This window comes from Culicoides brevitarsis, chromosome 1, assembly GCF_036172545.1.
Source record: "Culicoides brevitarsis isolate CSIRO-B50_1 chromosome 1, AGI_CSIRO_Cbre_v1, whole genome shotgun sequence".
Classification (NCBI taxonomy): domain Eukaryota; kingdom Metazoa; phylum Arthropoda; class Insecta; order Diptera; family Ceratopogonidae; genus Culicoides; species Culicoides brevitarsis.
In genome coordinates this window covers 41,852,225-41,867,211 of record NC_087085.1, presented here as the reverse complement: position 1 = coordinate 41,867,211, position 14,987 = coordinate 41,852,225, and the positions used below count along the sequence as shown (strand labels likewise).

Genomic DNA, 14,987 nt, shown 5'->3' with positions numbered 1-14,987 from the left:
TTCAAAACAAAACTATGTCAAAGAAAAATTTTTTTTCAGTTTCAATTTTTTGGCAGTTTTGAGTTATAAAATGATTAAAAATGATAAATTAGAGCCCTCTGACAAATTTCAATCCATTTGGAGCAAGATTTGACAAAAATTGCTTTGACACAGTTTTTGACACAGTTTTTTTGCTCTTGATTTAGTTTTTAAAACAAAACTATGTCAAAGAAATTTTTTTTCAGTTTCAATTTTTTGACACAGTTTTTTTTGCAGTTTTCAAAGAAAAAATTTTTTTTCAGTTTCAATTTTTTGGCAGTTTTAAAATGATTAAAAATGATAAATTAGAGCCCTCTGACAAATTTCAATCCATTTGGAGCAAGATTTGACAAAAATTGCTTTGACACAGTTTTTGACACAGTTTTTTTGCTCTTGATTTAGTTTTTAAAACAAAACTATGTCAAAGAAAAATTTTTTTTTCAGTTTCAATTTTTTGGCAGTTTTGAGTTATAAAATGATTAAAAATGATAAATTAGAGCCCTCTGACAAATTTCAAATTTTTTGACAAAATTGCTTTGACACAGTTTTTGACACAGTTTTTTTGCTCTTGATTTAGTTTTTAAAACAAAACTATGTCAAAGAAAAAATTTTTTTTCAGTTTCAATTTTTTGGCAGTTTTGAGTTATAAAATGATTAAAAATGATAAATTAGAGCCCTCTGACAAATTTCAATCCATTTGGAGCAAGATTTGACAAAATTGGCTTTGACACAGTTTTTGACACAGTTTTTTTTGCTCTTGATTTAGTTTTCAAAACAAAACTATGTCAAAGAAAAAAATTTTTTTCAGTTTCAATTTTTTGGCAGTTTTGAGTTATAAAATGATTAAAAATGATAAATTAGAGCCCTCTGACAAATTTCAATCCATTTGGAGCAATAATTGACAAAATTGCTTTGACACAGTTTTTGACACAGTTTTTTTGCTCTTGATTTAGTTTTTAAAACAAAACTATGTCAAAGAAAAAATTTTTTTTCAGTTTCAATTTTTTGGCAGTTTTGAGTTATAAAATGATTAAAAATGATAAATTAGAGCCCTCTGACAAATTTCAATCCATTTGGAGCAAGATTTGACAAAAATTGCTTTGACACAGTTTTTGACACAGTTTTTTTGCTCTTGATTTAGTTTTCAAAACAAAACTATGTCAAAGAAAAATTTTTTTTTCAGTTTCAATTTTTTGGCAGTTTTGAGTTATAAAATGATTAAAAATGATAAATTAGAGCCCTCTGACAAATTTCAATCCATTTGGAGCAAGATTTGACAAAAATTGCTTTGACACAGTTTTTGACACAGTTTTTTTGCTCTTGATTTAGTTTTCAAAACAAAACTATGTCAAAGAAAAAATTTTTTTTCAGTTTCAATTTTTTGGCAGTTTTGAGTTATAAAATGATTAAAAATGATAAATTAGAGCCCTCTGACAAATTTCAATCCATTTGGAGCAAGATTTGACAAAAATTGCTTTGACACAGTTTTTGACACAGTTTTTTTGCTCTTGATTTAGTTTTCAAAACAAAACTATGTCAAAGAAAAAATTTTTTTTCAGTTTCAATTTTTTGGCAGTTTTGAGTTATAAAATGATTAAAAATGATAAATTAGAGCCCTCTGACAAATTTCAATCCATTTGGAGCAATAATTGACAAAATTGGCTTTGACACAGTTTTTGACACAGTTTTTTTGCTCTTGATTTAGTTTTTAAAACAAAACTATGTCAAAGAAAAAAATTTTTTTCAGTTTCAATTTTTTGGCAGTTTTGAGTTATAAAATGATTAAAAATGATAAATTAGAGCCCTCTGACAAATTTCAATCCATTTGGAGCAATAATTGACAAAATTGGCTTTGACACAGTTTTTGACACGGTTTTTTTTGCTCTTGATTTAGTTTTCAAAACAAAACTATGTCAAAGAAAAAAATTTTTTTCAGTTTCAATTTTTTGGCAGTTTTGAGTTATAAAATGATTAAAAATGATAAATTAGAGCCCTCTGACAAATTTCAATCCATTTGGAGCAATAATTGACAAAATTGGCTTTGACACAGTTTTTGACACAGTTTTTTTGCTCTTGATTTAGTTTTTAAAACAAAACTATGTCAAAGAAAAAATTTTTTTTCAGTTTCAATTTTTTGGCAGTTTTGAGTTATAAAATGATTAAAAATGATAAATTAGAGCCCTCTGACAAATTTCAGTCCATTTGGAGCAAGATTTGACAAAAATTGCTTTGACACAGTTTTTGACACAGTTTTTTTGCTCTTGATTTAGTTTTTAAAACAAAACTATGTCAAAGAAAAAATTTTTTTCAGTTTCAATTTTTTGGCAGTTTTGAGTTATAAAATGATTAAAAATGATAAATTAGAGCCCTCTGACAAATTTCAATCCATTTGGAGCAAGATTTGACAAAAATAGCTTTGACACAGTTTTTTTGCTCTTGATTTAGTTTTCAAAAAAAAAAAAAAACTATTTCAAAGGATTTTTTTTCAGTTTCAATTTTTTTGCATCATAATTAAAGATTTCAGCTGATTTTCATTAAAATTTCATTAAATTTTGAAAAATAAAAATTAAATAGAACAAAAAAAATAAATAAAAAATCATTTTAAAAGAAATTAATAAAAATTAAATAAATGAAATAATCAGAAAATTTTTAAATAATAATTTATATTTCAATAAAAGAAATAAATAATAAAAAAATTAAATCAAATAAGATGAGATGTGAAACATTTTTAAAAATTGTAATTGCCTCAAAAAAACAAAAAATGTGAATTGGGCAAAAAAAAACTTGAATTAGCAAGTGTCGATTTGAATCTTCAAGTAAAAAAGCAACTTCTGTCTGAATTCCCCAAAAAATCGTCGAAAAACCGACAATTTCTCAGTCAAATTAGTGTCAAAACGCAGCCCGAGTGCTCAGGAACAGGAAAAGTATCAAGTGCTTGCAAGAGTTATCGTAGTGTGCAAAAATTTCTCGCAACAAAAAATTCGTTCATTGATTTTGCTTATCGGCGTCATTTTGGCAGACATTTTTGTTGAGAGAGTCTCGAATTATTTTTTTTGCTTCCGAATTTTTCCACTTTTGCGTGTTTCGTCAAAAATAGAAAATGATGTCTGAGGATCGAGATCGCAATAATCGTCGCAGCGATCGCGGAAGTCGCTTCGACGACGGAGGTCCGCGCGAAAGATCTCGCAGTCGGGATCGCGGAGGACCCGGCGGCAAAAATACTCGTCGCATCTACGTCTCGAACATTCCGTACGAGTTTCGTTGGCAGGACTTGAAGGACCTGTTCCGGCGTGAAGTTGGCGACGTTTCGTTCGTCGAGCTGTTCACGGATGAGAACAACAAACCGCGCGGATGCGGAATTGTGGAGTTCGACAAACCGGATTGCGTGGAAAAGTGCTTGGAGAAGATGAATCGCTACGAAATCAACGGCCGGAATCTCGTCGTGAAGGAAGATTATGGCAATGAGCGCGACAAATATGGGCGAGTTGTGCCGAAACGCATCGATGGTCCCGGCGGCGGCATGAATAACAGTTTTCGCGGAGGACGGGATCGCGACGATGATCGAATGTTAGTATTGGATTTGAAATTTTTGACATTTTTTTGCAGGTTTTGCGGCGTTTTTTCAACTTTTCATCAATTTTTTGCTCTCCTTTAGGGGCGGAGGTCATTTCGATGAGCGTCAATTCGAAACGTATGGGTTGAGTGTGAAATTCCTTGAGGGTTTGGGCATTCAAGGTCCTTTGCACACAAAAGTTTTCGTTGCAAACGTGAGTATTTTGTCGCAATTTGACACTTTTTATCAACCGAATTAGTTTTTGAGGAATGGGCAAAGTCGTCACGAACTCTTGTCTTGATCAGATTTGTGTCAGCTAGGTCACTGTAGTTAAAATTTTAATTTTTTAGTTAGATGCATGCATGCTCAAAATTCATTTTCAAGCCAAATCTCGTAAATTCAGGTGAAAAAATTCAATTTTTTGTGGCATAGAATTTTTTTTTTGGGGGAAAAAAGTCTCGTTGTCCTTCCGAAAACCAAATTTTTCGTAATTTACGTTGATTTGTGCTGACACAGAGCGACACCGAGCAATTTAGAGAGTAAAATTAGGTTGTTTTGTTTTTGACAAAAAAAAATATTTGTGATAAAAATTAAATTTTTCTTCATTTTTTGTTTCTTCTCGTTTTCCATTCACCAAAAAAAAAATCAACACGATGATTCGATTCGATATTTTTTTGCTTTGTTCGCAAATTCGTTCGATCGATTCGTTTTTTGTTTCGCTTTTGCGTTGATCAAAAAAAAAATCTGTAGATGGATTACAAAGTCGATGCGAAAAAGTTGAAGCAAGTGTTCAAAATGGCGGGAAAAGTTGTCTCCGTCGATTTAGCCACGGACAAAGATGGAGCGAGTCGCGGTTTTGCCGTCGTCGAATACGAACATCCCGTCGAAGCAGTTCAAGCGATTTCCATGTTCGATCGCCAACAATTATATGAGCGTCGCATGACGGTGCGTTTGGATCGGGTGCCCGACAAAAATGAGGGCGTCAAGTTACCCGAAGGTTTGAAAGGAATTGGACTCGGTTTAGGTAAAAAAAATTCAAAATTAATTAAAAAAATTTTTTTTTAATAAAAATTTTTAATTTTAGGTCCCAATGGCGAACCCTTGCGAGATGTCGCGCGTAATTTGCCGTCGTTGCAATCGAATAACGGGCCAGGAAATCAAGTTCCGGCTCCCGTTGCTCCGCCAATCACGAATGCCGCAAGTTTGTTGGGTCAACCGAATTTGGCGAGTAACTTGGCAGCGTTGAGTGCGTTGTCGGGTGTCAGTGCGTTGTCGAATTTGTCGTCTGCCGCGGGTTTGACGGGGCTCGGATTGGGCGGTGCGCTTAATAATGCTTCCGATTCGAATCCAGCGTTTTCAACGTCGGCTGCGTACAACACAAATAGCTCCGTGCCAAATCGCTCAAGCAACGATTTCGATCTCGGGGTAAGAAGTTACTCGACGCAAGATGATTTCCGTGGCGGATTTGGAAATGGAAGAGATAATAGCCGGCAGTCGGATACTATCATCATCAGAAATGTAAGAAATTTTCCTTTTTTAAATTTTTTAAATATTTTATTTTTCCTTTTTTTTATTTTTTTTTTTGACTTTAAAATTTTTTTAAATATTTTTCATAATTTTTTTTTGCAAAGATTCATATAAAAATATTTCAAAAAATTTTTTTTTTTAATATTGAGTAAAAAAAATATTTATTTAAAATTATTATTTTATTTAAATTTTAATTTAAATTTATTTTATTTTTTTTTTTTGGAATTTTAAAAAAAATAAATTTTTAAGAAAATTATTGAAAAAAATTATTTTCTTTTTAAAAAAATCTTTTAATTATTTTTTGAATTTTTTTTTAAAAAAAAAATAAAATAAAAAAGATTGAAAGACAAAAAAAAGTTTTGATAAGAAATAAAAAAAATAAAATTTTAAAAACGGTCAAATTATTTTAAAAAATAAAAATTAAAAAAATAAATGAACAAAAAAAATTAAAATTAAAAAAAAAAAAAAAAATTTTAATAAAAAAATTAAAATTCAAAGAAAATAAAAAAAATTAACTTGAAGAAAATTTAAATATTTTCTAACATTTTTAATTTAATTTTATTTTTTTCACAGCTTCCCGCTTCATGGACTTGGCAAAACTTGCGCGACAAATTCCGTGATGTCGGCGAAGTTAAATTTGCCGAAATTCGTGGCGAAGCCGGCGTTGTTCGTTTCTCTTCGAATCGCGATGCAGAAGTTGCTATCAGTAAGAATCCATTAAAAAATCACAAAAAAGCCAAAAAAATTAATTATTTTTTTTTTATTTTTTAGAACTCATGAATGGCAGCAGATTCGATGGACGATTGGTTGATATCGATTATTTCTAAGCATTTCTTTTAGTTTTTAATTTAGCAAGACAGCGTCGCAATCACCCTCTCTTCATTTTTTTTTTTCAATTCATGATCATCTCCGTCTTCACACACAAATTTTCTCCCAAAGATAAAAAAATATTTTTTCAATCCCTTCTCCCAAATTTAGAAGCTAAGGTCTCACAATTCACAAAAAGAAAGAAAAAACTCAGAAAAAAAATCACATTTACACATTTTGTAAGGAGAAACAGCAAGAACTGCAAGCCAAGTAGTAGAGTGTGGAATTTATCGTGGCGTTCGAAAAATATTTTTTTTTATTATTTTTTATCTGTAATTGAAATAAATTTAACATTATTGAAGTTTCTGACGAAGTTGCAAAAAGAACGAAATCCACCTTTTTATGTTTTAAGTGCGTCATGGGGCATTTTTTGATAGGCAGGCGTTTTAAATGCTTTTTCTCTGTAAGACACAGTCTTCTTGTAGTTTCATAAGATTTTAATTTTGAGATAAATAAACTGACAAATCCCATAAATAAATTTATTTTTTTTTTATTTTAAATTTTTTTTAAGGAATGAAGGCTCTACAATTTTAGAAAATTTTGTAAGAAACTCTAAAAGAAATTTTAATTTTTTGTCATTATAAAAAAATAAAATAAAAAGAAAAAAAATATTTTTTTTTTAATTTTTCACATATCTCTTACCTAATTTTTTTTTCATTAAAAAAATTATAAAAAAAAAAATCAAATCAAATATTCAGAAAAAATATTTAAGAAAAATATTTTTTTTTTATTTATTTTTTTTTTTTTTTTTATTTTTTTAAAAATCTTTTATTTTTTTAAAATACTTTTTCAAAAAAAAACATAAAAAAATTTAAAAAAAAATATTAAGAAATATTATTTTTTATTCAAAAATATTTAAAATTTTTTTTATTTTTTTATTTTTTTAATCTTTTTTTTTTATTTTTTAAAAATATATTTTTCAATTAAAAAAATTTTAAAAAAATTAATTTATGAAAAATATTCATATTAATTTTTAAATCTTTTGAATTTTTATTTTTTAATTTTTTTAATTCATCGATACCTAATATTTTGGGATCATTTTTTTCTCAAAAAAAAAAAAATAAAAAAAAAATTTTAAATAAAAAATATTTTTTTTTTTTTTTAATTTTTTACTTACCTTAATTGAAACTTAAAATATTTTTTTTTTGAAAACGGAGAAATAAAAAATAAAAAAAATAATTTTTTTAATATTTTTTTTTATTAATTCTTAAATCACTTCCAATTTTAATGATTAATATTTTTTTATTATTTATCTATAGATACTTAAAAATTTCTAAATTTATTTTTTTTTACATATCTCAAGATTCTCTTTTGCTCTTTAAAAAAAAGACAAAATCAATCTTTTCATAAATTCGTAATTTTTCCATGAGAAAAATTCACAAATTCGACAGTTCTTCAGAATTTTTTTTTATCAAAAAAACAAAAAATAATTATTCACAAAATAAAATCATTCAAGCGTCTCAAGATGATTACAATTTGCAAGCAATATAGATTTCTAATTAATTTTATTATTATTTTTCAACGCGTTTCGTTGTAGAAACGACGGAAAATCACACAAAAACTCGACGCGAATTTTTTGACCTGAGAGACGGATTTTTCGTTGTTAATTTTTTTTTCTTCTTCGGAGAGCTCGTCGTTGTTTAGTGAGATTCGATCACGTCGTACAAGAATCGCGGGATTTGATTTTCATACGGGATGTCGTACTGTCGAATTATTCGTGCCGCTAAACAGACGAGAGTTGTGTGTTTTGCCGGATTCACCAATTCGTGCACTTGTTGATCCTGTAACAGACTTTCGAATGTGTCGCCATCGTGATTTCGGGTGTCCTAAAATTATTTTTTTTGTTAAAAAATGTCACAAAAAAGGGAAATTGGGACTTACCAAGTGAGCTCCGTGTTGAACGAGCGTTTGTGCGAGACTCGCCGGGCATGGATGAGCCAAAGCAGCCAAGTGCAAAGGAGTATTTCCGGCTTCGTCGATGGCATTGGGGTCAGCGCCGACTTGGAGAAGTGCTTTAACGAGTTGCGGCGACGGAAATTGGCACGCGGGATATCTTCCGACGAGAGCAGCTTCGCGATAACATGCGAGATGGAGCGCTGTTCGACCTTGACGAACAATTGTCTGCGGAAAAAATGACGTTAATTGATGAAAAAATCGAAAAAATTTGAAAAAAATTACCTTTAACTTCACTAATTCATACAAAGATTTATAAATACTACTTTTGAGCTCCTCCGGGCAATCAGCTTCGTCATCAAGTAATCTCGCCAACAGGCAGGCAATGTGCAACGCAATGACTAGAGCACGATTCAAGTTCACAAGTGTCGTATCACGTTCGCTTCCCTCACTCATACTTCGGAGCATCTCTTGTCCTAACACTACTTCCTTAATTGACTTATTAAATACTAACAGCATATCTTTCGTCTCGATCGGCGGCACAATTCGACCTCGAGTTACGGGTCTTCCTGCCTCGCCAAGCATAAAACTGAACAATTCCGCGAACGAAAGTAACGAAGATTGCGTCATCGGGTTCAGTGGCTCGAGGATATTTTGTTGCATTGTGAGAGCGTAGGTCCAAAGTTCGATGCATCTGTCAAATCGACCGGAATCTGCGTAAACAGCGCCTCGGAAACGGATGTAATAACTTGTGTCGGGATGCACGGGACCTAAAATTCGTTCGCGTATGAGGAGCGCTTGCATTCGCATTTCGTCGGGATCCATCACAAGTTCGTCTAATGCGTTGATGTCGTTCACTTCGCGTGCGAAATCGTATGCCGCGACAGGGACTTGGGTAGGTTTTGGCAAAGTTGGCTCGTTTTGATATCTGAAAAATAAGAAAAAATTATTTTTATTAATTTTTTTATTCAACAAAAAAATTTTTTTTTATTTTTTAATTAATTAAATATGAATAAATTTTTTAATTTAATTTGATTTTCTAATTATTTTTTTTTAATTTTTTTATTTTTAATTTAATTAATTTTTGATTTTTTATTTAAATATTTTTTTTAATTAAAAAAACAAAAAGGCCCAAAATTATTGTTTTTGAGTAATTTTTTCTGATATTTACAAAATATTTAATTTGCATTATTTAATCTCTTTTTCTAAAAAAAAATAAATTCCTCAAATTAATTTAATTTATTTTTTTTAAATAAATTTTTTTTTTAATTTTTAATTTTTAATATTTTTAAAAAAAATAATTTTTTTTAATAAAAAAAAATATTTTGAAGGTTTTATTTTTAAATTTTTTGTTTCAATTTTTTATTAAAACTGTACATTTGCAAATAATATATTTTATTTTTTTTTATTTATCATATCTTTATTAATAATTTATTAAAAAAATTAAAAAAAAAAATTTTTAAAAAAAAAATTTAAAATTAAAAAAAAATTTTTAAAATAATTAAATTATTAAAGAAATATTTAAATTTAAAAAAATAATTTTAAAAAAAAAATTTTTTTTTATTTAAAATAAATGTTTAAAAAAAAAAAAATTTATTAAATTAAGGAAAAAAATTAAAAATTTTTTAATAATAATTTATTTTTAAAAATTTTTAATTTAAATTTAACTAATTAAATTTTTTTAAAAAAAAAATAAATTGTAAAAATTAAAAGCATTAAAAATTTTTTTAAAAATTTTTTGAGAATTTTTTAAATATTTTTAAAAATTTAATTTTTTTATAATTTTTTTTTTTAATTTTTTCAAAAAAATTAATTAAATTAAATTAAAGCAAAAATTTTTTAAATAAAAAAAAATAAAATTTCTCTTACCTGTCTTCCATAGCGCGTCGCCAGAATGACAAAGCACCCAACATATCACGTTTTTTGTCGACAAATGTGGCACCAAGGAGTTCCAAAGCCGCAATTTTATCCTCCCTACTAACCGTTGGAAGTTTAATGAGATGCTCTACTATCGGGACATGACCCGTAACACTTGCTGCGAGTAATGGAGTCATCCCTGCACGTGTCACAAAAATAATTAAAAACACATTTCTTTACGACTTTTCATCACGCAACAACAACTTACCATACGAATCGACATCCATCGTCGCCCCATGTTTCAACAACAACTGCAAAATTTCCAACGATCCCGATTCCGCACAATCGTGCAACGCCGTATTTCCCTTGACACTTCGTCGATTCACTTTCGCATTCAGACTCAAGAGGAATTCCGCGATTGTGTAATGACCTTTGTAGCAAGCGATCATCAGGCATGTGTGTCCATGGCGATTGGCGACTTCGATATCTGTTAAAAAAATTTTTTTTATTAAATTCAGCTTCACGAGAAAAAAAGGCGGGAAAATTACCTGCTCCATTGTTCACTAAAAACTTGACAATTTCGTAATGCCCATCGAAGCATGCCGCTCTCAATGGCGTCGAATTTGTTTTTGTTGTGCTATTCACGTTCGCGTGATACCGTACGAGGAGTTTGACGATGTTCAAATGACCGGCAGCTGCTGCGACCCATAATGGGGGCGCCCCTTCGATCGTTTCGCCGTCAAAAATTACGGAGCCCGTTTGTTCAACGTTGGCTTGGCAACGCTTTAACAAGAACATGACGATGTCGTAATGACCATTTCGGCAAGCAATGAGGAGAGGCGTTGCGCCGCCAGTTTTTGCGGAAACAAGTAAGTCGATGTCGTCTTGTGCTCGACCTGTTACATAGCCCTAAAATGAGAAAAAAAATTATTTTTTAGTAAATTTTAATTGAAAAAAAATTTTTTATTAAATTTTATTTAATTTTCATTTAGTTTTTTTTATTTTTAAAAATATTTTATAATTAATTCTAAATTATCATAATTTTTTTATATTGAAAAATTTTTTTTTAAATATTTTTTTTTTATTTTAAAATTTTTTTTTTTTTAATTTTAATTTAATTTTTTTTTAATTTTTTTTTTTTAAGAAAAATTTTTAAAAATTTTTTTAAGAAAATTTTTCAATTTTTTTTTTTTTAATTTTTTTTTTTTTTTATTAAAATTTATTTTTTTTTTTCAATTTAATTTTTTTGATTTTTTTTTAATTTTTTTTTTTATTAAATTTAATTAATTTTTAATAAATTTTTTTTTTGATTTAATTTAATATTTTTGTTTTTATTTTAGCTTTTAACTTAATTTTTTTTTTTCAAATTTAGAAAAATCTGTCATCCATGTTCAAAATTTTGTTCAAAAATCCTCAAAACTCACCGAGATACATTTCACACGTTGCCTTTTTCGAAGAAAATTCAATAAATAATTCCCCGAAACGAAACGAAAAAATGATTTTACGACATTTCGCGCAAATTTCACAACGCCATTCACTTTATACTGTTTCAACACTTTTCCATAACTTCGTATAACGATCATATTTTGTACTTTTTCATTTCTCTAATGTTCTTTATCTATTTTTTTTTTTGTAGATTATGACGCAATTTCAATGGATTATTGGAGAAAATTCAATTCAGGAAATCGAGTTCACGTGTAAAAATCCATAAATAAGCCGAGAAGTCGATTGCAATCGCATGTGAATCGAAAAGTTGTTATTGATAATTAAATAAATAAATTCCATAAGGTGTTTTCTATTGGCATGGACAATATTTGCATAAACGTGCTAATTTAAAAGTCAATTTGTGACTCAGTTGTTTTTGATATTAATGAAAGAAATTTCAAGAATTCTGGAAATTTTTATGTTTTTAATTTAATAAAATTATTTAAATAAAATTAAAATAATTTTTATTTATTTTAATTAAAATAAGTTTTTTGATTAAAGAAATTATTTTTTTATATTTTTAAAATTAATTTTTTAAATTAAATTATTTTTTTTTATTAATTTAATAAAATAAAAATAAATTAAATTTAATTAATTAAATATTAAATTTAAATTTAATTGTTTTATTAAATAAAATTAAAAATAAAATTTTATTATTATTAAAAAAAAATTTTTAAATTTAAATTATTTAAATTTAATTTAATTAAATTTTTAAAATAATTAATTTTTAATTAAAATTATTTTTATTTTAAATAAATAAAATAATAATTAATTTAAAAAAATTATTTTTATAATACAAAAATTAAATTAAAATTTAAATAAAATTAAAAAAATATAAAAAAATAAATCATTAAAATTTTTTTCTTAGCAAATTTGTTTCAAAAAAACTTTAATTTGCACCTTTTTTGAACAAATAAATGCGCAATTAGCTCTTAAAGAACCATTTCTTTATTTCAACTACTTAAACAAGACAATGCCAAGAACAAACGAAGGTCGATTCTATCTTTTCCAACAAACTTATTTAACAAAAAATTGTTAACAAAAAAATTAATTATCACTTTTTTTGTTCTCTGTCGCGAAATATTTGCTCCTTCAATCAACAAAACTTTTTTAGACAACTTTTTTTTTGTCATCGAGTGAATGAACTTTTAACAAAAACAGCCAATTGACAATTCAAATTGGCTTTTAACAAAAACACTTGATAAAAACAGCACTTGACTGGATTTAGGACGCGACTTTTTATCAGTAGATCATCTGATTCGTGTCATTAAACCTGAAAAAAAAATGCACCGGCATTCATTTGATGAATAAGGTTAAAAATAACCATAAAAATTGTCACTTATGGATTTTTGCTCGTAAATGTAGTTGACCTTGCCCTCGCCAAGTGTTTAGATACACGAAATAAAAGCACGTGCATGCAACTGAGCGACATGTGTGCACAAAAGTACGGTAATTATGAGTGTTTAATTGAATGTGATCTCATTTTACGTGTGCATGTCAGTTTTTTATTTGATTTTTTTTTCGTGTGTGTAATTATTTGCATTGTGTGATAATAGCTGTTAATGTTTGCACAGTTGTTACAGTTAGAATGTTGCGGTTGATTAGAACGAGATCAAGAGGCGAGTGACATATTTTTTTTTGTTTTAAATGCACTCGATGGAGACGGATGGTACTTTTTATATTTATTTTTTTTTAACTTTTATAATAAAAATTGAAGAAATATAACAAAAATTTATAAATTAATAAAAAATTAATTAAATTTTAATATTAAATATTTTTTTAAAAAAATAATGAAATACATTTTTAAATCAATATTTAATAAAAATTATAAATAAATAAATTAAATATTAAATAATATTGAAATTTATTTTTAATTTAATAAATATTTTTTATTTTAATGAATTTTTATTTTAAAATTTTTTTTAGGATTTTGTTAATTTGAAATAATTAATAACTAAATTAATTTTATTTTTTTTATTATTTAAAAATATTTTTAAAAATTAAATTTTATCAAAAATTATATTTTTTTAAATTTTTTATGTTTTATTTAATTAAATTTAATTTAAAAAAATATTATTTAAATTAATCACATTTTAGTTAATTGTTACATGCAAAACATCACTCAAATATTGACATTTACGATCAAATATTACTTAAAACTTCGCACAACTTTCCATTTTCTTACAACACCCTTGTTTACTTTTGACACAACACCGGCAAATAATTGTTTTATTTTAAGCGTCGCGTAATTTGAGTCTCGTTACAACGCGATGCCAACAGCAACTGATCACAATAATAAACAGAGAGCATCATTAACAACTTTTTTTTGCACGCATATCTCATGCCGCATATACAACGTGCTTGTTGTGCGTCTCTCTGTTGATTTTTTTTTCACAGAGATAGAACAACTGACTTCATTCGGAAGAAGCAAAAAGTTGTTGTTGTTGTTTTTTGTTGCTGAGGAAGATGTTTTGACGTAGATTTATTAACAAGAATAAGATTGAGTAAGGTCTCATTTTTTTTTTATTTTTTGCTACTTTTTGTCATTTTTAATGGGAAATAAAGCTTTATTCTGAATTTTAATTTTTTTTTATAAAAAAAAATTAATTGCAAAAAAAATTAATTGGAGTTATTAATTAATTGAATGTTAAATAATTTTTTATATGAAAATTTAAATTTTTTTAATTAAGAACATTTTTCAATTTTTTTATGATACAATAAAAAAATATTTCAGTAGAAAAAATTAAATAAAATAAATATTTTTTGAAGATTTATTGATTCATTTCATTTCAGAAAAAAATATTTTATTAAAATTTAAACAAAAATTAATTAATAAAAATAATTTATTAAATTCAAAAAAAAAAAAAAAATAAAATAAAATAAAATAAAATAAATAATAAATATAAAAATATTTTTCTCTTTAAAAAAAATAATTTTTAATTTTTGATAAAAAAAATAAATTTTCCTTAAAATTATTTTTTTAAATTTTTAAAAATTGTTTTTTTTGGAAAAAATATTAATAAAACTAAAAAAATAAATAAATAAAAAATATTTTTTCTTTAATAAAATTTATTTTTTTTATCATAAAAAATTAAAAAATAAATTTTACTTTAAATTATTTTTTTTTATTTTTAAAAATTTTTATTGAAAAAATTAAAATATTTTTTATGATCTCTCCCGCTTCAATTAAATCAGCCATTAGAACATTTTTTTTTAAAATATTCGTGCAAGTCATTACTAATTCCAGTTTCGCAATAATTAGCATCGACACGACATTCGTTACATCATTTTTTTTTCGATCATCCGACCTTTTAATTATCTAACAATTTTCCATAATTGCCTTAAACTCACTCGGGAGACTCCTTCTCGTTGTGATTTTTTTTTTGTTTTTCGCACGATGACTCGAGGTGTTATTTACTTAGAACAATTGTAATGCAATTAACTTTTTTTCTTGTGTTTTTTGTAGCCACAAATCGACGCAATAACACTTTTTAGCATTATTACTTCTCTTGACATTAGCACAAATCTTTTTTTTTTATTTCTCTGACTCTCGCATGAACGCAATTCAAGGCAAACTTTGTGAATGAACTCGCGAGCAACTGAACCGGTTTAAGGCAAACACACATATTTTAACGAGTTATCAAAATTGTATCGTGCGAGAGGATGATGAACTTGACCTTCTTGCAACGAAATCAAAGACATCGACGAATGCATATAACGGACTGTTATCTTCCCTACGCTTCGTTTGTTTTGTATGATAATTAATTTTGTCTTTGATATTTTTCGA

General features: G+C 26.8%; 2 protein-coding genes across 5 annotated transcripts in view; one reads left to right on the top strand and one right to left on the bottom strand.

Moving 5' to 3' along the window:
* The first annotated feature begins 2,826 nt into the window (after positions 1 to 2,826).
* Positions 2,827 to 6,296, top strand: LOC134838339 (myelin expression factor 2). The gene is made up of 6 exons (XM_063853849.1): positions 2,827 to 3,585; positions 3,674 to 3,785; positions 4,322 to 4,595; positions 4,656 to 5,089; positions 5,672 to 5,804; positions 5,870 to 6,296. Exons 1-6 carry the CDS (start codon positions 3,119 to 3,121, stop codon positions 5,923 to 5,925), a joined length of 1,476 nt encoding a protein of 491 aa, XP_063709919.1. The 5' UTR covers positions 2,827 to 3,118; the 3' UTR covers positions 5,926 to 6,296.
* A 903-nt stretch (positions 6,297 to 7,199) lies between these two features.
* LOC134827865 (protein fem-1 homolog CG6966) overlaps positions 7,200 to 14,987 on the bottom strand; it is a 36,140-nt gene continuing 28,352 nt past the window's right edge. Inside the window, exons 1-8 of one of the 4 annotated variants that reach the window (XM_063840726.1) lie at positions 13,354 to 13,428; positions 11,140 to 11,333; positions 10,264 to 10,624; positions 9,984 to 10,202; positions 9,728 to 9,914; positions 8,144 to 8,786; positions 7,847 to 8,086; positions 7,200 to 7,791 (exon numbers count right to left, since the gene is read on the bottom strand). In XM_063840726.1, coding sequence (XP_063696796.1) covers positions 7,606 to 7,791; positions 7,847 to 8,086; positions 8,144 to 8,786; positions 9,728 to 9,914; positions 9,984 to 10,202; positions 10,264 to 10,624; positions 11,140 to 11,298 — 1,995 coding nt within the window. In that variant the 5' untranslated portion in view covers positions 11,299 to 11,333; positions 13,354 to 13,428 and the 3' untranslated portion in view covers positions 7,200 to 7,605. Of the gene's footprint in view, positions 7,792 to 7,846; positions 8,087 to 8,143; positions 8,787 to 9,727; positions 9,915 to 9,983; positions 10,203 to 10,263; positions 10,625 to 11,139; positions 11,334 to 13,308; positions 13,429 to 14,987 lie in introns of those variants that run through there. The other 3 variants (XM_063840725.1, XM_063840728.1, XM_063840727.1) reach the window with 3 other exon arrangements.

What these genes read in the sequence shown, in the direction of transcription:
- LOC134838339 (XM_063853849.1), top strand. Translation starts at nt 3,119, where the DNA reads ATGATGTCTGAGGATCGAGATCGCAATAATCGTCGCAGCGATCGCGGA. An exon ending in GATCGCGACGATGATCGAAT is followed by an intron (nt 3,586 to 3,673) that starts GTTAGTATTGGA and finishes GCTCTCCTTTAG; the next exon opens with GGGCGGAGGTCATTTCGATG. An exon ending in ATACTATCATCATCAGAAAT is followed by an intron (nt 5,090 to 5,671) that starts GTAAGAAATTTT and finishes TTTTTTTCACAG; the next exon opens with CTTCCCGCTTCATGGACTTG.